The sequence below is a fragment of the Dermochelys coriacea genome, chromosome 28 (assembly GCF_009764565.3).
Source record: "Dermochelys coriacea isolate rDerCor1 chromosome 28, rDerCor1.pri.v4, whole genome shotgun sequence".
Taxonomy (NCBI): domain Eukaryota; kingdom Metazoa; phylum Chordata; order Testudines; family Dermochelyidae; genus Dermochelys; species Dermochelys coriacea.
In genome coordinates, this window is record NC_050095.1 from 5,403,971 (window position 1) to 5,425,865 (window position 21,895).

The following is a 21,895-nucleotide window of genomic DNA, read 5'->3' on the forward strand; positions in this document are numbered from 1 at the left end:
AATCTTAAATGATCTAAAGATCAAAAAAGAGTCCTACAAAAAGTGGAAACGAGGTCAAAATCAAAGGATGAATATAAGCAAATAACACAAGTATGTAGGAACAAAATTAGAAAGGCCAAGGCACAAAACAAGATCAAACTAGCCAGAGACTTAAAAGGTAACAAGAAAACATTCTACAAATACATTAGAAGCAAGAGGAAGACAAAGGACAGGTAGGCGCATTAATCAATGTGGAAATGGCAGAGATTCTTAATGACTTCTTTGTTTCAGATTTCACCAAGGAAGTTGGTGGTGATTGGACGTCTAACATAGTGAATGCCAGTGAAAATGAAGTAGGATCAGAAGAGGCTAAAATAGGGAAAGAACAAGTTAAAAATTACTTAGACAAATTTGATGTCTTCAAGTCACCAGGGCCTCATGAAATGCATCCTAGAATACTCAATGAGTTGACTGAGGAGATATCTGAGCCATTAGCAATTATCTTTGAGAAGTCCTGGAAGAGATTCCAGAAGACTGGAAAAAGGCAAATATAGTGCAATTTATAAAAAGGGAAATAATGACAACCTGGGGAATTACAGACCAGTCATCTTAACTTCTTTACCCGGAAAGATAACGGAGCAAATAATTAAACAATAAATTTGCAAACATCTAGAAAATAATAAGGTGATAAGTAACAGTCAGCATGGATTTGTCAAGAACAAAACATGTCAAACCAACCTGATAGCTTTCTTTAACAGGGTAACAAGCCTTGTGGATGGGGGGAAGCAGTAGATGTGGTATATTTTGACTTTAAGAATGCTTTTGATACTGTCTCACATGACCTTCTCATAAACAAATCAGAGAAATGCAACCTAGATGGAGCTACTACGGGTGCAAAACTGGCTGGAAAACCATTCCCAGAGAGTAGTTATCAGTGGTTCACAGTCATGCTAGAAGGGCATAATGAGTGGGGTCCCCAGGGATCAGTTCTGGGTCCAGTTCTGTTCAATATCTTCATCAATGGTTTAGATAATGGCATCGAGAGTACACTTATAAAATTTGTGGACAATACCAAGCTGAGAGGGGTTGCAAGTGCTTTGGGGGATAGAATTAAAATTCAAAATGATCTGGACAAACTGGAGAAATGGTGTGAAGTAAATAGGATGAAATTCAATACAGACAAATGCTCCACTTAGGAAGGAACAATCAGTTGCACACATACAAAATGGGAAATGACTACGTAGGAAGGAGTACTGCGTAAATGGATTTGGGGGTCATAGTGGACCACAAACTAAATACGAGTCAACAGTGTGACACTGTAGGGAAAAAAAAAAAAAAAAAAAAGACAAACATCATTCTGGGATGTATTAGAAGGAGTGTTGTAAGCAAGTTATGAGAAGTAATTATTCTGCTCTACTCTGCTCTAATTAGGCTCAACTGGAGTATTGTGTCCAGCTCTGGGCGCCACATTTCAGGAAAGATGTGGGCAAATTGGAGAAAGTCCAGAGAAGAGCAACAAAAACGATGAAAGGTCTAGAAAACATGACCTAGGAGGGAAAATTGAAAAAACTGCATTTGTTTAGTCTAGAGAAGAGAAGACTGAGAGGGGACACGATAACAGTTTTCAAGTATGTAAAAGATTGTTACAAGGAGGAGGGGAAACAATTGTTCTCCTTAACCTCTGAGGATAGGGCAAGAAGCAATGGGCTTAAATTGCAGAAAGGGAGGTTTAGGTCAGACATTAGGAAAAACTTCCTGTCAGAGTGGTTAAGCACTGGAATAAATTGCCCAGGGAGGTGGTAGAATCTCCATCATTGGAGGTTTGAAGAGCAGGTCAGACAAACACCTGTCAGGGATGGTCTACATAATACTTAGTCCTGCCATGAGTGCAAGGGACTGGACTAGGTGACCTCTCAAGGTCCCTTCCAGTCCTACGATTCCCAGAGCTTTGATGGTTATTTCAGTGCATCTGCAAACAAGCTTTCCCATGAGGCATTGCAAGTCCTACCCAGAATTCCATTCAGCTATCTGCACTGTGGGATAGCTACCCACAGTGCAGTGCTCCATGCATCAATGCAAGCGATGCTAGTGAGGACGCACTCCGCCGACACAGGGAGCATGGTGTGGACACACAAGATCGACTTGCTTAATTTACGGCCTTGGGGAGGGATAGCTCAGTGGTTTGAGCGTTGGCCTGCTAAACCCAGGGTTGTGAGTTCAATCCTTGAGGGGGCCATTTAGGGTTCTGAGCCAAAAATTGGGGATTGGTCCTGCTTTGAGCAGGGGGTTGGACTAGATGACCTCCTGAGGTCCCTTCCAATCCTGATATTCTATGAATTTACATAATGTCGACTTAACTTTGTAGTGTAGACATGGCCTCAAAAGGGCTTAGCAGTTTGAGTGTGTCTATCGTTTACCTGTTCAGAATATTTTCAAGTGCTGTAAAATCCACATGCAGACTCTGACATGGTCTGCTCTTGAAAGTTTTGCCAGGATAACTCTGTTGTTTAGGACTCTGAAAAATCACCCCTACCCCACACCAGTGCTGAGGGGCCTCTGGGCTGAGCCTGAGGCAGGGTGTTGAGGTGCAGGAGGGAGTGAGGGGTGCAAGCTGTAGGAGGGAGTTTGGGTGCAGGAGGGGGCTCCAGGCTGGGCAGTGTTGGGGTGCAGGAGGGGGTTTGGGGTGCTGGCTCTGGGAGGGGGCTCAAGTCTGGGGCTTGGAGTGCAAGAGAGGGTTTGGGGTGCAGGAAGCAATGTGGGATGCAAGCTCTGGGAGGGAGTTTGGGTGCAGGAGGGGGGTCTGGGCTGGGGTAGAATGTTGGGGTGCAGGAGGGGATTTGGGGTGCTGGCTACAGGAGGAGGGTCAGGGCTTGGGCTTGGGGTGCAGGAGGGGGAGTGGTGTGCTGGCTCTGGGAAGAGGCTCAAGGCTGGGGGTTGGGGCGCAGGAGGGGGGGTTCAGGGTGCAGGAGGGGGTATTGGGTGCTGGCTCTGGGAGGGGGTTCAGGGCTGCGGGTTGGGGTGTGGCCTCCTGCCAGGCAGCACTTACCTCCGGTGGCTCCCAGTTGGTGGTACAGCTTGGCTGCTGCTAAGGCAGGTTCCCTGCCTACCCTGGCCCCACGCTGCTCCCGGAAGGAGCTAATGTGGCCCCTGGGGGGTAGGGATGGGGGGCATGTGACTCCACATGCTGCCCCTTTCTGCAAGCACCCCCTCCCCGCAGCTCCCATTGGCCACAGTTCCCCGTTTCTGGCCAATGGGGGCTGCGGGGAGGGGGGTTGCTTACAGGCAGGAGCAGCGCACAGAGGGAGACCCACAGCCCCCTGCTCCCCCAGGCTGTGCTGGCCACTTCTGGGAGCAGCATGGGTTTGGGGTAGGCAGGGAGCCTGCCTTAGTGGCAGTCCCACTGCACCACCGGTTGGTGACCACTGCGCTAAACTGTTCATGTGCTCTTCTCCCCAAGTGTTCTGTAGCAGGGGAAGGGAGAGTGCTAGTGTGTGGGTCACAGTCATCTTCGGAGGATGCTGAAACTGGGTAGAGGAGAGGTTGCATTGTAGTGGTGACATGAACCTTAATTAGTCACTTCCCCTTCTAAGAACCAAGGGGACGGGAATCCTTACCCAGCGAGGTCACATTCTCGTAGTTCTCCTGCATGACGTCTCTGTAGAGGGCTCTCTGAGCGGGGTCCAGCAGAGCCCCCTCTTCCCTGGTGAAATACACAGCCACCTCCTCGAAGGTCACCGGCCCCTGAAAGAGCAAGAGCCCCCCACTCAGGACCTGCTGCCCCACTCACAGTCCCACTATTCGTGAGGGAGAGGAGACGATCAAAAGGAAGTTCTGGATGCCTCACCATCAACAGAGTCCCATCCCGCTCAGAGCATCCAGAAAACACCAGGGTGAGGGGACAAAAAGAGTCCCTTGTCTCTCCCAGCACATTCATCACATAGCTATTAACCACAGACTTCGCCTATCTTGGCAGCCATCTCTCACAGAGGGCAGACATAGATGTTGAGATTCAGCACAGAATCTGCTGTGCCAGCCTTGCCTTTGGCAGACTGTCTCGCCAGGCGTTCAACAATCGCAACACACACTAGACGTTTAGTTTATAAAGCGGGGGTAATCCCAACTCTCCTCCCCGACTGCGAGACATGGGTGACCTACAGAAAACACCGTAAAAACCTGGAACGCCAGCACCAGCACTTTCTTTGGAAGATCCTCAACATAAAGTGGGAGGATCATCGCACTAATGTCAGGGTCCTCACAAACGCCAACATCTTCAGTGTTGAGGCCCCTATTATCCAGCACCAGATGAGGTGGAGCGGGCACTGTGTGCGCATGCCTGATGTGCGCTTACCAAAACAACTGCTGTACGCTGAACTCACCAAAGGAGAAAGGAAATGGGGAGGCCAAAAGAAATGCTTTAAAGACACCCTCAAGATAAACAGCAAGAAATGTGACATTGACATCACACACTGGGAGAACAGGGATAACTGGCAAAGACTTGTCAGAGAGGGAACATCCCCTTTGTAGGAAAATTGCCTTGCCCTGGTTGCAGAAAGACATCAGAAAAGAAAGGAAAGACAACAGTCACGCAGCAATCATGGCCCAACCCTATCTTCCAACACCATCTGCAATGTCTGCCAATGAGCCTGTGGCTCAAGGATCAGACTCCTCAGTCACCAAAGGACCCACAAAAAAATCAAACCTGTGGAAGAGATCATCCTCGACCTCGAGAGCTCGCCAGCGACTAGCCACAGACTGATACAGGAGATGGAGCCCCCACAGTGTCCAGGGAGAACTCCCTGGTAGGAAGCCCAACACCCTCATCGTTGTGAAGAACTGGATCTGAAGGAAAGGAGTCCTTGTGGCACCTTAGAGACTAACATTTATTTGAGCATAAACTTTTGTGAGCTACAGCTCACTTCATCGGATGCATTCGGTGGAAAAAACAGTGGGGAGATTGATATACACGCACAGAGAACATGAAACAATGGGTGTTACCATACACACTGTAAGGAGAGTGATCACTTAAGTGTTTCATGTTGTCTGTGTGTGTATATAAATCTCCCCACTGTATTTTCCACCGAATGCATCCGATGAAGTGAGCTGTAGCTCACGAAAGCTTATGCTCAAATAAATGTGTTAGTCTCTAAGGTGCCACAAGTCCTCCTTTTCTTTTTTTGCGAATACAGACTAACACGGCTGCTACTCTGGATCTGAAGGGAGAGGCATGTCCCCTAAACCTCACCGCTGGGTTCCCCCTTCATATCTCACAGCAGCCGCTGGTGAGTTTGGTCAGGCTCCAGCACTGGGAGTCTGGTCTGTTTTCCTAGGCCCATCAAGGTGGGTTGTTTCCTGTTCCACAAAATTGGGGCATTTCCACCTCCAAACCGCATAGGTCTGTGTAATGAGGCCTTACTGAATTCCGGGAATTCCATCCTTGTGGGAGGAGCCACTGGACCTGGTACCCAACAGGATACGGGGGACAACTAAGGAATAACAGGGCTAGGAGTGGGGGTCATAGGTTCAAAATTAGGGATCTAGAGGGGATGGGGAAGCACCAAGCAGAGAATCGTGGACAGCACCCACTACTCCTCATAGCTGTCAAGTGAGCCAGTGGATGCTGTCCAGAAGAACTCTGCTTGGATAGGTGAGCAAGGGAAGAACAGAAATAGGCACCTCCCCATCCAGCATCCTCCTGGTATTGTAGATGGCCACTTTAGCCAACGCCAGGAGGAGGCTGATGAAGAGGTTTTGCGACTTCGTGGGGCCATGGACATGTGAGTATAGGAAAAGATGTGGGGAAAGATGCAGCCGGAATTTCAAAAGGAGGTTCTGGAGGAGCCAGAGTAGGGGCTGCAACCTGGTGCATTCCAGATAGGCGTGTGTCAGGGTCTCTCTCACAAAGCAAAATGGACAGGTGTCGGGAGTGGGGGGTGAACCATGCCAGGTACACGCCTGTGCTCACGGCTCCGTACACAGCCACTGTAGTGAGGAGAAGTGGCCTGCCTCTGACCCAGAAGGGGAAGAACCACCCTCTGTACCCAGGTGGGCAGCGCCAGACCTGCCTCGCCCTTCCCACCAGATGTGGATAAATGGGACAGGAAGTCTAAAAGGCAGAGCCCCTAGTTCCGTTGGAGCTGAGACAGTGAGGGAGACAGATGTCCTCCTCCCGGAGGAACCAGGGGAGCTGCCGTTGGCTACCTGTCCCAAGGAGACGGAGGGCTGCTGCTGATCCAGGTACACCTCGAGGGGAAGGGAGGAAGTGGCCTGGGGCAGCCAACCCCAGTCTGGCCGTAGTGCAGCCTGAAACTCAGTCAGTGTTATAATGCTGTATGGAATATGTGAGACACTTCATATTTTTATTCATACCAAGATTATAAAATTGCAATGAATCGTGCCAGATATGCTGTGTAAGGTGTCAGTAGAAATGTTATGATATGCCAAGTACGATAATCTTGTTTCTATGACTGTATCCCCTTTGCATTGTGAGTTATAGGTAGGTACGATATACCTATCTATAACTGGATGTCACATTTCAGGAAGGATGTGGACAAACTGGAGAAAGTCCAGAGAGAAGTAACAAAAATGATTAAAGGTCTAGAAAACATGAGCTATGAAGGAAGATTGAAAAAACTGGGTTTGTTTAGTCTGGAAAAGAGAAGAATAAATTGCCCAGGGAGGTTGCAGAATCTCCGTCATTGAGATTATTAAGAGCAGGTTACACAAACACCTGTCAGGGATGGTCTAGATAATATTTAGTCCTGCCTTGAGTGCAGGGGACTGGCCTAGGTGACCTCTCGAGGTCCCTTCCAGTCCTATCATTCTATGATTTGTATTTCAAAACTGGTGCAGTGGAATCCCTGCTGATGGACCACTCCACTACTGTTAGGGCCCTGGGCTGGGAGCCGGTGGAGTCAGGTGGGCCCGAGTCCCCCTACCATCCCACCCTTGTGGTGGCAGCCTCCCCACTGTAGGCCAAAAGGCCAATGTTCACCTATCGCCTGCCAAAGCTAGGACAGTAGACTATTCACCGCTCTGCCCTGCCTTAGCACTGGAGCCTTGCATCGTCAGTGCCATGCCCTGCCTGAGGGCCTAGGCCCCTAAACCGTTGTCTGCTCTGCCCCTGCCTAAGGGCCGAGAGCCTACAGACTCCTGGGTGGCCTTGCTACTGTCTGGGGTTTTTGCCTGGACTGCTAATTCCCCTGAGACTAGGCAGTGATCCCTAGGATGTAGTGAGGTGGTGTGGCCTCCCTCTGACCCAGAAGGAGAGGGACGATTACACCACCACTACAGTCTGTTCCTAGAATCTAAGCCACTCGTTAAACAAATTCCAGCAGGTTGGCCACCCCCTGGCCTCCTCCCTTTCTCCTCCCTGTGTATTTCCTGTCCCGTTCCAACCTCCAAACCAGACTGACAAAACCTTAATTTGCTGTCTCTCTCGTCCAACAGGAACCCACCAGCAACCCCACCAATAATCCCTACCTGAACTGGCTCCTCTGCAGCCATTTCTCTTCCCTGTTCCATGAGACGATGGGATGAGCTGGTGCGAAACACGGATGTTATTCTGCAGCCCGGCAGGGCGAGAAGGGCAACTGTGGAGATTTAAGAACAGGCTTTAATTAATTTCACATCATGATTCCCCCAAGCCCTTTCCCTGCAGAGAGACATCCGAAATTCTGCCATTCTCGGAAAATGCTTCATTTCTTTAGTACAGTGTAGACCTGACCCCTCCTGCCAAGCCCAGCTCACATAAATATTTTTAAGTTCCCCCCAGTCACAAAGTGTCTGAACAGAATGCTAGAAAAGATTAGAACCAAAGGAGTCCCTCCGACACTAACCCCAAGGCAGCCACACCCCAGCAGGGTGAATATGGAGTCAGGAACTGGCTTTTCCTCTCTCTGATCCTTCTCTTGTTTACAGCAAAGTGACACTGCCCAGGGATGCTGCAGTTCAGGTGTCTGGGCAGATTAGAGATCTGGATATCTCTCTCCCCACTCATTTCTCCCACTGCCCCTTTCAGTCTCTTTCCCCTGTCCTGTCGCCCAGCCCCTCTGGCTGAGAAAGCCCCATTCCTTGGTTGTCTGTCTCCCATGGCTGGATTTTTTTCCTGGCAATTGATAACGGGAGGAGAAACGAGGAGAAGCTATTTGGCATGAAAGTGAGTCCGCACAGTCCCCAGCACTTTCTCCAAGGTCTCTCACTTACCTGGAGTATCTGGCTAAAAATGTACTACTAACAGAGCCTAGGGCTGCCCTAGGGGGCTAGTATCAGCTGGAGAAAGTCCTCACCTTGAACAAGTACAGAGAAAGCTTTAATTAAGGTCACTTCCCAGTACAGACCCCACTGGGGGAGCAGCAGCTGCTCAGCCTGGTGTCCCAGATCACAATGGAGGCTGCAGGGTCTGACCAGGAAGCTGAATCCCCATATCCTGAGCAGACAGTTTGAGCTGCCTTCCCTCTTTTAGCAACAATCAGAACTCTGTGGTAAGTGCAGCTAATGAAACCACGTCCCCTCAGGGACAATTATTCATCTGAAGTCACTCCTTGTCTTTCCTTGCAGTGACTCCAACAACTCCAGGGGTCGGTCCTCAGGCCGGTTTTGTTCAACGTCTTCATTAATAATCTGGAGGATGGTGTGGATTGCACCCTCAGCAAGTTCGCGGATGACACTAAACTAGGGGGAGAGATAGATACGCTGGAGGGTAGAGATAGGGTCCAGAGTGACCTAGACAAATTGGAGGATTGGGCCAAAAGAAATCTGATGAGGTTCAACAAGGACAAGTGCAGAGTCCTGCACTTAGGACGGAAGAATCCCAGGCACCGCTACAGACTAGGGAGCGAATGGCTCGGCAGCAGTTCTGCAGAAAAGGACCCAGGGGTTACAGTGGACGAGAAGCTGGAGATGAGTCAGCAGCGTGCCCTTGTTGCCAAGAAGGCTAACGGCATATTGGGCTGTATTAGTAGGAGCATTGCCAGCAGATCGAGGGAAGTGTTTATTCCCCTCTATTCGGCACTGGTGAGGCCACATTGGGAGTATTGCATCCATGTTTGCCCCCCCCCACCCTCACAGAAAGGATGTGGACAAACTGGAGATAATCCAGCGGAGGGCAACAAAAATGATTAGGGGGCTGGGGCACATGACTTATGAGGAGAGGCTGAGGGAACTGGGGTTATTTAGTCTGGGGAAGAGAGGAATGAGGGGGGATTTGATAGCAGCCTTCAACTACCTGAAAGGGGGGTTCCAAAGAGGATGGATCTAGACTGTTCTCAGTGGTGGCAGATGACGGAACGAGGAGTAATGGTCTCCAGTTGCAGTGGGGGAGGTTTAGGTTGGATATTAGGAAACACTTTTTCACTAGGAGGGTGGTGAAGCGCTGGAATGGGTTACCTAGCGAGGTGGTGGAATCTCCTTCCTGAGAGGTTTTAAAGGCCTGGTTTGACAAAGCCCTGGCTGGGATGATTTAGTTGAGGTTGGTCCTGCTTTGAGCAGGGGGTTGGATTAGATACCTCCTGAGGTTTCTTCTAACCCTAATCTATGAGTCTATGACTGTGGATTAACGCTCATCTCAATAAGACCAGAAACACAGTTCAGAAAGGATGAGGCCAGAATCCTCCTCCACAGATCACCGGGTGCGAGTGCTCACCCCCTTCCCACATCCCTCACCCCCCAGATCTAGGACAAGGACTTGGGAAGAATTTTCCCTCCAGAACCTGAAGTTCCTGCAGTTTTCCAGAAGGGAGAGAAACAGAAATCAGTGGTGGTTTCACCTCATAGCGTCAAAAAGTTATTATCAGCTCCTGCTGGCCATTCACACAGGCAGAGGGAGCCCTGGGGGATGCTTCTGTAACAGGAGAATGGAGGGGGCCAAAATACTGAAGACATGTCCATGCCCTGTCACTAGCAAATGATGGCCACCATGGATCCACCCCAGAGGTGGCTGCATCTTAGCACTGCGGGAAGCCACACCTCACGGAGACCCTCTGTCACGGGGTTTGGGATACTTCTGGACCCGCGCTGAACTCAGAGGGACCTCCTCATCCCGTGCCAGCTGGAGAAAAGAAAAGGGTCCGGGCAACTCTCCTGTCGCCAGCTGGGAGCCACTGATCCCCCAAAGAGGGATTTGGTGGGTATGAAATATGCGGCTAGTCTCTTTCATCGGACCCTATTAAATATGCGGCTAGTCTCGTTCATCGGACCCTGTTAAATATGCGGCTAGTCTCGTTCATCGGCAACCCTTTTCACAGAGATAATGGGGGGGGGACCGATCACTGGGCAGCTTCACCCCCTGCAACCTCCAGGATGGAGAAGGACTCAGGGCCGCGGGTCCCCTCCAAGGAAGGAGACGCTGCCGGAGTTCAGAGACCGGGGGAAGAGCCCCGAACCCGAGAGGATTTTTCACTGACGTTGGATGACCTAGAAGAGGCCAAAGCCGGGAGGCGAGACCCGCGGTCAGACAAGGCCGGGGAACTGGCGGGATTGGGGGTCGGTTTTTGAAAAAAAAAAAAAAAAGAGAGAGGGGAAAGTGGGACTGGGGGGGCTGGTGTGTTGGGGGGCTGGTGTGTTGGGGGGGCTGTTTTGGGGGGCTGGTGTGTGTCGGGGGGCTGGTGTGTGTCGGGGGGCTGTTTGGGGGGGCCGGTGAGTTGGGGGCTGTTTTGGGGAGCTGGTGTGTGTTGGGGGCTGTTTGGGGGGGCCGGTGAGTTGGGGGCTGTTTTGGGGGGCTGGTGTGTGTTGGGGGCTGTTTGGGGACTGGTGTGTGTTGGGGGGCTGGTGTGTGTCGGGGGCTGTTGGGGGGGCCGGTGAGTCGGTGGGCTGTGTTGGGGGGCCGGTGTGTGTTGGGGGGCTGGTGTGTGTCGGGGGCTGTTTGGGGGGGCCGGTGAGTTGGGGGCTGTTTTGGGGGGCTGGTGTGTGTTGGTGGCTGTTTGGGGGCTGGTGTGTGTCGGGGGGCTGGTGTGTGTCGGGGGCTGTTTGGGGGGGCCGGTGAGTCGGAGGGCTGTGTTGGGGGGCCGGTGTGTGTTGGGGGGCTGTTTCGGGAGGCCGGTGTGTGTTGGGGGGCCGGTGTGTGTTGGGGGGCTGTTTCGGGGGGCCGGTGTGTGTTGGGGGGGGCTGGTGTGTGTCGGGGGCTGTTTGGGGGGCCGGTGAGTCGGGGGGCTGTGTTGGGGGGCCGGTGTGTGTCAGGGGGCTGTTTGGGGGAGCCGGTGAGTTGGGGGCTGTTTTGGGGGGCTGGTGTGTGTTGGGGGGCTGTTTCGGGGGGCCGGTGTGTGTTGGGGGGGGCTGGTGTGTGTCGGGGGCTGTTTGGGGGGCCGGTGAGTCGGGGGGCTGTGTTGGGGGGCCGGTGTGTGTCGGGGGGCTGTTTGGGGGCTGGTGTGTGTTGGGGGGCTGGTGTGTGTCGGGGGCTGTTTGGGGGAGCCGGTGAGTCGGTGGGCTGTGTTGGGGGGCCGGAGTGTGACGGGGGGGCTGGTGTGTGTCGGGGGCTGTTTGGGGGGCCGGTGAGACGGGGGGCTGTGTTGGGGGGCCGGTGTGTGTCGGTGGGCTGTTTTGGGGGGCTGGTGTGTGTTGGGGGGCTGGTGTGTGTCGGGGGCTGTTTGGGGGGGGCCGGTGAGTCGGTGGGCTGTGTTGGGGGGCCGGTGTGTGACGGGGGGGCTGGTGTGTGTCGGGGGCTGTTTGGGGGCCGGTGAGTCGGGGGGCTGTTTGGGGGGGCCGGTGAGTCGGTGGGCTGTGTTGGGGGGCCGGTGTGTGTTGGGGGGCTGGTGTGTGTCGGGGGCTGTTTGGGGGGGGCCGGTGAGTCGGTGGGCTGTGTTGGGGGCCGGTGTGTGTTGGGGGGCTGGTGTGTGTCGGGGGCTGTTTGGGGGGGGCCGGTGAGTCGGTGGGCTGTGTTGGGGGGCTGGTGTGTGTCGGGGGGCTGTGTTGGGGGGGCCGGTGAGTCGGTGGGCTGTGTTGGGGGGCCGGTGTGTGTTCGGGGGCTGGTGTGTGTCGGGGGGCTGTTTGGGGGGGCCGGTGAGTCGGTGGGCTGTGTTGGGGGGCTGGTGTGTGTCGGGGGGCTGTGTTGGGGGGCCGGTGAGTCGGTGGGCTGTGTTGGGGGGCCGGTGTGTGTTGGGGGCCTTGTGTGTGTCGGGGGCTGTTTGGGGGGGCCGGTGAGTCGGTGGGCTGTGTTGGGGGGCTGGTGTGTGTTGGGGGCCTGGTGTGTGTCGGGGGCTGTTTGGGGGGGCCGGTGAGTCGGTGGGCTGTGTTGGGGGGCCGGTGTGTGTTGGGGGGCCGGTGAGTCGGTGGGCTGTGTTGGGGGGCCGGTGTGTGTTGGGGGGCTGGTGTGTGTCGGGGGGCTGTGTTGGGGGGCCTGGTGTGTGTCGGGGGCTGTTTGGGGGGGCCGGTGAGTCGGTGGGCTGTGTTGGGGGGCCGGTGTGTGTTGGGGGGCTGGTGTGTGTCAGGGGCTGTTTGGGGGGGCCGGTGAGTCGGTGGGCTGTGTTGGGGGGCTGGTGTGTGTCGGGGGGCCGGTGAGTCGGTGGGCTGTGTTGGGGGGCCGGTGTGTGTTGGGGGCCTGGTGTGTGTCGGGGGCTGTTTGGGGGGGCCGGTGAGTCGGTGGGCTGTGTTGGGGGGCCGGTGTGTGTTGGGGGGCTGGTGTGAGTCGGGGGGCTGTGTTGGGGGGCCTGGTGTGTGTCGGGGGCTGTTTGGGGGGGCCGGTGAGTCGGTGGGCTGTGTTGGGGGGCCGGTGTGTGTTGGGGGGCTGGTGTGTGTCGCGGGCTGTTTGGGGGGGCCGGTGAGTCGGTGGGCTGTGTTGGGGGGCTGGTGTGTGTCGGGGGGCCGGTGAGTCGGTGGGCTGTGTTGGGGGGCCGGTGTGTGTTGGGGGCCTGGTGTGTGTCAGGGGCTGTTTGGGGGGGCCGGTGAGTCGGTGGGCTGTGTTGGGGGGCCGGTGTGTGTTGGGGGCTGGTGTGTGTCGGGGGGGCTGTGTTGGGGGGCCTGGTGTGTGTCGGGGGCTGTTTGGGGGGGCCGGTGAGTCGGTGGGCTGTGTTGGGGGGCCGGTGTGTTTTGGGGGGCTGGTGTGTGTCGGGGGCTGTTTGGGGGGGCCGGTGAGTCGGTGGGCTGTGTTGGGGGCTGGTGTGTGTCGGGGGGCCGGTGAGTCGGTGGGCTGTGTTGGGGGGCCGGTGTGTGGTGGGGGGCTGTGTTGGGGGGCCGGTGTGTGACGGGGGGGCTGGTGTGTGTCGGGGGCTGTTTGGGGGGCCGGTGAGTCGGGGGGCTGTGTTGGGGGGCCGGTGTGTGTCGGTGGGCTGTTTTGGGGGGCTGGTGTGTGTTGGGGGGCTGGTGTGTGTCGGGGGCTGTTTGGGGGGGCCGGTGAGTCGGTGGGCTGTGTTGGGGGGCCGGTGTGTGTTGGGGGGCTGGTGTGTGTCGGGGGCTGTTTGGGGGGGCCGGTGAGTCGGTGGGCTGTGTTGGGGGGCTGGTGTGTGTCGGGGGGCTGTGTTGGGGGGCCGGTGAGTCGGTGGGCTGTGTTGGGGGGCCGGTGTGTGTTGGGGGGCTGGTGTGTGTCGGGGGGCTGTGTGGGGGGCCTGGTGTGTGTCGGGGGCTGTTTGGGGGGGCCGGTGAGTCGGTGGGCTGTGTTGGGGGGCCGGTGTGTGTTGGGGGGCTGGTGTGTGTCGGGGGGCTGTGTTGGGGGGCCTGGTGTGTGTCGGGGGCTGTTTGGGGGGGCCGGTGAGTCGGTGGGCTGTGTTGGGGGGCCGGTGTGTGTTGGGGGGCTGGTGTGTGTCGCGGGCTGTTTGGGGGGGCCGGTGAGTCGGTGGGCTGTGTTGGGGGGCTGGTGTGTGTCGGGGGGCCGGTGAGTCGGTGGGCTGTGTTGGGGGGCCGGTGTGTGTTGGGGGCCTGGTGTGTGTCAGGGGCTGTTTGGGGGGGCCGGTGAGTCGGTGGGCTGTGTTGGGGGGCCGGTGTGTGTTGGGGGGCTGGTGTGTGTCGGGGGGCTGTTGTTGGGGGGCCGGTGTGTTTTGGGGGGCTGGTGTGTGTCGGGGGCTGTTTGGGGGGGCCGGTGAGTCGGTGGGCTGTGTTGGGGGGCTGGTGTGTGTCGGGGGGCCGGTGAGTCGGTGGGCTGTGTTGGGGGGCCGGTGTGTGTTGGGGGGCTGTGTTGGGGGGCCGGTGTGTGACGGGGGGGCTGGTGTGTGTCGGGGGCTGTTTGGGGGGCCGGTGAGTCGGGGGGCTGTGTTGGGGGGCCGGTGTGTGTCGGTGGGCTGTTTTGGGGGGCTGGTGTGTGTTGGGGGGCTGGTGTGTGTCGGGGGCTGTTTGGGGGGGCCGGTGAGTCGGTGGGCTGTGTTGGGGGGCCGGTGTGTGTTGGGGGGCTGGTGTGTGTCGGGGGCTGTTTGGGGGGCCGGTGAGTTGGGGGGCTGTGTTGGGGGGCCGGTGTGTGTCGGGGGGCTGTTTGGGGGCTGGTGTGTGTTGGGGGCTGTTTGGGGGGGCCGGTGAGTCGGGGGGCTGTGTCGGGGGGCCGGTGTGTGTCCCCCCAGCTCTCTGAGAAACGAGGGAGGAACAAGGGGCGGCCGGGCGGGGGATGGCGGCGCGGGGCGGGGCGGGGGGGGGTTCAGCCGGCGCGAGAGACCGGTGGGGGGAGCAGGGGCAGGTCCCTGGCTGCCCTGAGCCAGGCCGGTTGGGTAACGGGGGGGGGGGTGGATCCAATTAACTCCCCTCCCCCTCCCCGGCCTCCTGCCCCGGGAATTTCAACCGCCCCCGCCCCCGCCCCCCTCTTACCCGGCCTCAGCGCAGCGGGCAGAGCAGCGCCCGGAAGTGACGCAGCGCGCGGCGGGGGCGGGGCGGGGAACGGCGGTTGGGCGGTTGCCTCAGCGCGTGGGACGTGCCAACGGCCCCGGGGTTTGTTCTCGCGCCGCCTGCTCCCGGCAGCCCCCGCGCGGCCACCGAGCCCGGGCTGGCGCGTTGTGGGGGGGGGGCTCGCTCTCCGCCTCCCTGCGGACCTCTCCCATCTGTCCCCCCATCTTCTCTCCTCCCCCCATCTGTCCCCCCATCTTCTCTCCTCCCCCTCCCCCAACTGTCCCCCCAGCTTCTCCCCTCCCCACAGCACCCCAGCTCCCCTCCCCCCAACTGTCCCCCCATCTTCTCCCCTCCCCCTCCCCCAACTGTCCCCCCAGCTCCCCTCCCCCTCCCCCCAACTGTCCCCCCAGCTTCTCCCCTCCCCACAGCACCCCAGCTCCCCTCCCCCCAACTGTGCAGAGCTGTGCAGGCTCCATGCTTCCGTCAGAGATGGCAGACAGCGAGGAGGGACATGGAGGTTTGTGATATTCTCTGATATTCTTAGGTTTCAGAGTAGCAGCCGTGTTAGTCTGTATTCGCAAAAAGAAAAGGAGTACTTGTGGCACCTTAGAGACTAACAAATTTATTAGAGCATAAGCTTTCGTGAGCTGTTGCATCCGATGAAGTGAGCTGTAGCTCACGAAAGCTTATGCTCTAATAAATTTGTTAGTCTCTAAGGTGCCACAAGTCCTCCTTTTCTTTTTGCGAATACAGACTAACACGGCTGCTACTCTGAAACATAGGAAAGAGTTGTAGACCAAGCTGGATGAGCAAGCATCTTAGGTGATTAAGAAGAAGCAGAAAGCATACAGGGAGTGGAAGATGGGAGGGATCAGCAAGGAAAGGTACCTAATTGAGGTCAGAACATGTAGGGATAAAGTGAGACAGGCTAAAAGTCGAGTTGAATTGGACCTTGCAAAGGGAATTAAAACCAATAGTAAAAGGTTCTATAGCCATATAAATAAGAAGAAAATTAAGAAAGAAGAAGTGGGGCCGCTAAACACTGAGGATGGAGTGGAGGTTAAAGATAATCTAGGCATGGCCCAATATCTAAACAAATACTTTGCCTCAGTCTTTAATAAGGCTAAAGAGGATCTTAGGGATAATGGTAGCATGACAAATGGGAATGAGGATATGGAGGTAGATATTACCATATCTGAGGTAGAAGCAAAACTGAAACAGCTTAATGGGACTAAATCGGGGGGCCCAGATAATCTTCATCCAAGAATATTAAAGGAATTGGCACATGAAATTGCAAGCCCATTAGCAAGAATTTTTAATGAATCTGTAAACTCAGGGGTTGTACCGTATGATTGGAGAATTGCTAACATAGTTCCTATTTTTAAGAAAGGGAAAAAAAGTGATCCGGGTAACTACAGGCCAGTTAGTTTGACATCTGTATTATGCAAGGTCCTCGAAAAAATTTTGAAGGAGAAATTAGTTAAGGACATTGAAGTCAATGGTAAATGGGATAAAATACAACATGGTTTTACAAAAGGTAGATCGTGCCAAACCAACCTAATCTCCTTTTTTGAAAAAGTAACAGAGTTTTTAGATAAAGGAAACGCAGTGGATCTAATTTACCTAGATTTCAGTAAGGCATTTGATACCGTGCCACATGGGGAATTATTAGTTAACTTGGAGAAGATGGGGATCAATATGAACATCAAAAGGTGGATAAGGAATTGGTTAAAGGGGAGACTGCAACGGGTCCTACTGAAAGGCGAACTGTCAGGCTGGAGGGAGGTTACCAGTGGAGTTCCTCAGGGATCGGTTTTGGGACCAATCTTATTTAATTACTGACCTTGGCACAGAAAGTGGGAGTGTGCTAATAAAGTTTGCAGATGATACAAAGCTGGGAGGTATTGCCAATTCGGAGAAGGATCGGGATATTATACAGGAAGATCTGGATGACCTTGTAATCTGGAGTAATAGTAATAGGATGAAATTTAATAGTGAGAAGTGTAAGGTTATGCATTTAGGGATTAATAACAAGAATTTTAGTTATAAGTTCGGGATGCATCAATTAGAAGTAAGGGAAGAGGAGAAGGACCTTGGAGTATTGGTTGATCATAGGATGACTATGAGCTGCCAATGTGATATGGCTGTGAAAAAAGCTAATGCGGTTTTGGGATGCATCAGGAGAGGCATTTCCAGTAGGGATAAGGAGGTTTTAGTACCATTATACAAGGCACTGGTGAGACCTCACCTAGAATACTGTGTGCAGTTCTGGTCTCCCATGTTTAAAAAGGATGAATTCAAACTGGAGCAGGTACAGAGAAGGGCTACTAGGATGATCCGAGGAATGGAAAACTTGTCTTATGAAAGGAGACTTAAGGAGCTTGGCTTGTTTAGCCTAACTAAAAGAAGGTTGAGGGGAGATATGATTGCTCTCTATAAATATATCAGAGGGATAAATACAGGAGAGGGAGATGAATTATTTAAACTCAGCACCTATGTGGACACAAGAACAAATGGGTATAAACTGGCCACCAGGAAGTTTAGACTTGAAATTAGACGAAGGTTTCTAACCATCAGAGGAGTGAAGTTTTGGAATAGCCTTCCAAGGGAAGCAGTGGGGGCAAAAGATCTATCTGGCTTTAAGATTCTACTCGATAAGTTTATGGAGGAGATGGTATGATGGGATAATGGGATTTTGGTAAGTAATTGATCTTTAAATATTCAGGGTAAATAGGACCAATCCCCTGAGATGGGATATTAGATGGATGGGATCTGAGTTACCGAGGAAAGAATTTTCTGTAGTATCTGGCTGGTGAATCTTGCCTATATGCTCAGGGTTTAGCTGATCACCATATTTGGGGTCGGGAAGAAATTTTCCTCCAGGGCGATTGGAGAGGCCCTGGGGGTTTTTCGCCGTCCTCTGTAGCGTGGGGTATGGGTGACTTGAGGGAGGCTTCTCTGCTCCTTGAAGTCTTTAAACCATGATTTAAGGACTTCAATCGCTCAGACATAGGTGAGAGGTTTTTCGTAGGAGAGGGTGGGTGAGATTCTGTGGCCTGCGCTGTGCAGGAGGTCGGACTAGATGATCAGAATGGTCCCTTCTGACCTTAGTATCTATGACTTAACCCCATAGTGTAGACCTGCCGTTAGTCTCTTAGCTGGTTACTTAGCCACTCAACATTTGACCCTTCAGCTCTATTGTTCACCATCACTGTTGAGCGTTGAAGAACGTGGACCATCGGACTCATTTGGCATGCCAGAGACGAGGCTGGTCCTATGTCTCTTACCATAAGGTCCCCAAGGAAGGTGTGAGGATGCTAATCTAGGGAACTTTTAAACAATGATACCACGTGTACCTCCAGAACTGTATTATTTTGGGGTCTTCTGCCACATGTTGGTGGAAGGGGTCTCCTATGTGAGAATATTTGCGTCATGAGAAAAAACACCTCTTGTATTTTCAAGCTTATCTTTCAGAGGAGGAGGTAGAAGAGAAGTGATGCACATGCATAAAACACAACAGAAAAACTAAGGTCTGGTCTGCACTACAGTCCTATATCGGTATAACGACATTGCTCAGGATTTGAAAAATCCACACCTCTGAGCAACGTAGTTATACTGACCTAACTCCCTGCGATGGGATGCCCAGGGTAAAACCTGGCACTGTGGGACCGCTGTGCCTCCTTAACTCTCCTGCCTGAGTTCTCTCACACAATACTATGCCAGTGACAAGCAGCAAACCTCAGCCATCGGCACGTGGAGCGCCGCACCCAGCTAAATTGCATGAATGCTCCCCGAGCCACTCATGATAAATATGGAAAGGCACCAGCCAATCACCCCAGCCTTACACCCCAGAAACATACCATCTTGCACTGCTCAAGACTCCCTTGAACAGTGCAAGCTCATTAATTAATTTGGCACTTCTTCTAAGGAAAGTGGACATGCACCAGCCTCTGTAATCTGAGCAGAGATTCCCCAAAAGTACTACAACCAAAACCACACTGGTTTAGGTAAAATATAAAAGAGATTTTTTTAAGTGACTATAAGTAGCAGGCATAGAGACCAAAATTAGTTACCTAAGAATAAAAAGAGTAACATTTTAAATTCGAACTTTAACAGACTAAGCAAGATTTGAATCAAACAGTCTCTCACCCTACTAGACGTTACAGGCAGCTCACAGTTCTCAATACTCAGACTGAACTCCCTTCCAGCCTGGGGCCAATCTCCCTAGTTCAAAGTCTTTGTCCTCCAGACAATCTTCCAGGTGTTGATTGGAGGGGGGAGAGGCCAAGTGATGATGTCACTGTCCCTCTTTTATACTTTCTTCAGCTGCTAGAAAGATCCTTGCGGTGACATCAGTTAGGCTGTCCCCATTACGTATGTGCCCTCTCTAAGGAGCCTCTGGGAGAGTGGATTCTTCTTGATGGGCCATCGGCACGTCTGGCCAGCGATAGCTTCTCCTTTGTTGCAACCAAAAGGCTGGCTCTGGGTGTTTCACAACCTCACAAATGTATTTCAGTAACACATACAGCAGTACTCCACAACTTCACATACAATGATCGTACCTACAATTCAACAAGATATTAAGGTTTAACAGACCAAGACTTTTAAATTGATACCTCCCAAGGCATGCATTGTACAAAACATATCAAGCACATGACAGTGGTGAATACGGGGATTCCAGCGTGCTTTGAGGTACAGAGTATTGCGCCCCACCCCCCATGTACACAGTGCCAGATCGGCGGGAGAGCTTCTGCTAGTGACAAAGCTACTGCCTCCTGCGGAGGTGGATTACTTAAGCTGATGGGAGAGCTCTCTCCCTTCACCTTAGAGCTTCTTCATTAAAGTGCTAGAGCAACGCAGTTATACTCGTGCAGCTGTGCCGATGCAGCATTTGAAGTGTAGACGAGCCCTAAGAAGCAAAACCATAGAATCAGAACTCTAAACATTTGTGTATTCTGCAGTTGGAGCCCAACATGTTTATTCTCTGATTGGTTACCATCATTACCACAGCATGGTCGTCCTTGTTACCCAATCAGGCAGCCAGTTTGGGATTCATGGGGAAGGAATGACCCCTGAAGGTGTCTCTTTCTTTGCCTCGTGAAACTTTGGATCCAAAGAATGAAGGATGATTGTTCCCATGGCATCTTCTGCGACTGTAATCAGTGACACTGAACTAGGGAGTCGTGTTTGACAATTTTCCTTGGGCCATTGGTCACCATAGCTTCCTTTACTGGGTGAAAACCAAGAACTGGGCATGTATTATTTCTCCTTCTTTCCGAATCCTTGGCCTTGGCTAGGGTACATTTACGCTTCTCTGAAGTAGAACCCTTTACCAAACCACTCAAAATCTCAGCAGTGCTAGTGCGGAACGGCTTCCCGAAACGTGCCCAGTTTTCTTTAACTTGGTGGAGTTGGAGTTTCTATTAAAAAATAGCTATTTTTCTGCAGCGATTTAATTTTATACATGTTTGTAGCACCTACAGAGGGTAAATTCAAGAACAACAAAAAACCCACTTCTATTTCCTCCACATCTGCATCGTAAAGGGCAGCATTTCCCATAAAATGGGTTACAAATGCTCTGGGAACCAAATATAAGGGCATTTTGCCTAGTTCCATGTCCCTTACTGTGGAATTATCTCCTCAGCTCATCTGAGACAATATTGACTTAAACCAGCAGTTCTCAAACCCTTTTAAGGGGATCGCCAGGGTCGGCGTTAGACCCTGGACTGAAGCAAAAGCCCCGCTGCCTGGGGTTGAAGCCAAAGCTTGAGGGCTTCAGTCCCCCTGCCGTCAGCAGGACTCGGGCTGCAGCTTCATCTCCCCTGCAGAGCAGAGCTCAGGCTACTGCCCTGCCGCCTGGGGCTGACACCCTCTGACTTTGGCTTCCACAGAGGGGGGCAGGGGAGGGGTCATGTAGTAATTTTTGTTGTCAGAAGAGGGTCACGGTGCAATGAGAACCATGGACTTAAACAATTGAACTCCACTGTGATCATCTGCACTTGCTTCAGTTAGTTGTACAGTTTGGGGTCTGCTGCTGTTCACCATTTCTGAGTGGAGATTTTAAATCACGGCTGTTTCTTTGTTAGCATGTCCAGTAAATTGGAGAGTTCTCTCCTGTTGTCTGAACTGCACTTGAACTTTCTCCATGTCATCGTGGAGAGGTGGGGAAAAAGCAAAGTTAATGTGAGAAGTAATGACTTGAACAAATGGTCATTTGTCTCAAAGTCTCCAATAAATCTGAGCTCCAGCCTGTCAAACTAAACAAATCTCCAGTTGTGTGACCAAACAGCCTTCGGGAAAGATAGAAACCCACATCGCAGAGAGGTAGACTACATGAAAATGCATGCATCCGATGAAATGGGCTGTAGCCCACGAAAGCTTATGCTCAAATAAATTTGTTAGTCTCTAAGGTGCCACAAGTACTCCTGCTCTTTTTGCAGATACAGACTAACACAGCTACTACTCTGAAACATGAAAATGAAAGTGTCAAGTGAAATTCCAGAGGAGGTTACATCTGATGACTCAGAATTAGGACAGGAGATTCTTCCATCACATTCTCCTCTGATCCATTCAAACCTGCTTCACTCAGCACTGTCTCATTATTGAGTTATGTCATATACAAAAGTTTTAGCATCCTCATAATGAGGGGAAAAAACAGCCAACCTTCCCACAAGTGGCTTTGCCAATAGATGGAAACTGGAATTTAAACTCCCAAATGATCCCACTGTCTTTGGGATCCATTTAAAGTCCCCTTCCAGGTCTTTGACACTTTCATCTCCACCATAGCGACTCTGATTTAGGATTAAAGAAGTCAAAGCATCATCTCCAAGCACAGACAGCTGAGAACACTGCACTACATGACACTGTGAGTGGTGGGAGGTTTAGAATGTGATGAAGATAAACTCTGCGTGCCTCAGACAAGAGGTAACAGTTCTGGAGTGATAGGGAAGGAGGGAATATCTCTGAGTCACCCCATCGCCTTCCAGTGTCACAGAGGCAGAAATGACATTTTTTTCCTGCCCCTGCTCTTCGTTATATTTAAATATATCATAAATTTTTAAAAAAGTCCAAAAATGCCATTGAGCACACTCCAGAGCAATGTGAGAACTGGGAATGATACAATTTGTATCACCGGGGACTCTAAAAATAACTGTACAATAAGAGGAATGGTATAAATGTGGTG

At 52.7% G+C, this 21,895-nt stretch overlaps 3 protein-coding genes across 58 annotated transcripts in view; 1 reads left to right on the plus strand and 2 right to left on the minus strand.

Moving 5' to 3' along the window:
• The window catches only part of LOC119849376 (zinc finger protein 420-like), a 3,142,523-nt gene that overhangs the window by 2,734,089 nt on the left and 386,539 nt on the right, over positions 1 to 21,895 (plus strand). The gene's annotated exons all lie outside the window — the stretch shown is intronic.
• The window catches only part of LOC119849403 (zinc finger protein 501-like), a 1,099,011-nt gene that overhangs the window by 578,998 nt on the left and 498,118 nt on the right, over positions 1 to 21,895 (minus strand). For 2 of the 12 annotated variants that reach the window (XM_043503835.1, XM_043503834.1), the window contains exon 1: positions 381 to 438. The exons of 7 other annotated variants lie outside the window; for them this stretch is intronic. Coding sequence is in view for 2 of the 5 variants with exons in the window: in XM_043503828.1 (XP_043359763.1) it covers positions 3,594 to 3,720; positions 7,459 to 7,500 (169 nt within the window). In the remaining 3 variants the exon portion in view is untranslated. Of the gene's footprint in view, positions 1 to 380; positions 439 to 3,593; positions 3,721 to 7,458; positions 7,569 to 7,814; positions 9,016 to 14,694; positions 14,872 to 21,895 lie in introns of those variants that run through there. 3 more of the 12 variants (XM_043503828.1, XM_043503832.1, XM_043503830.1) reach the window with 3 other exon arrangements.
• LOC119849388 (zinc finger protein OZF-like) overlaps positions 1 to 21,895 on the minus strand; it is an 875,044-nt gene that overhangs the window by 64,650 nt on the left and 788,499 nt on the right. The gene's annotated exons all lie outside the window — the stretch shown is intronic.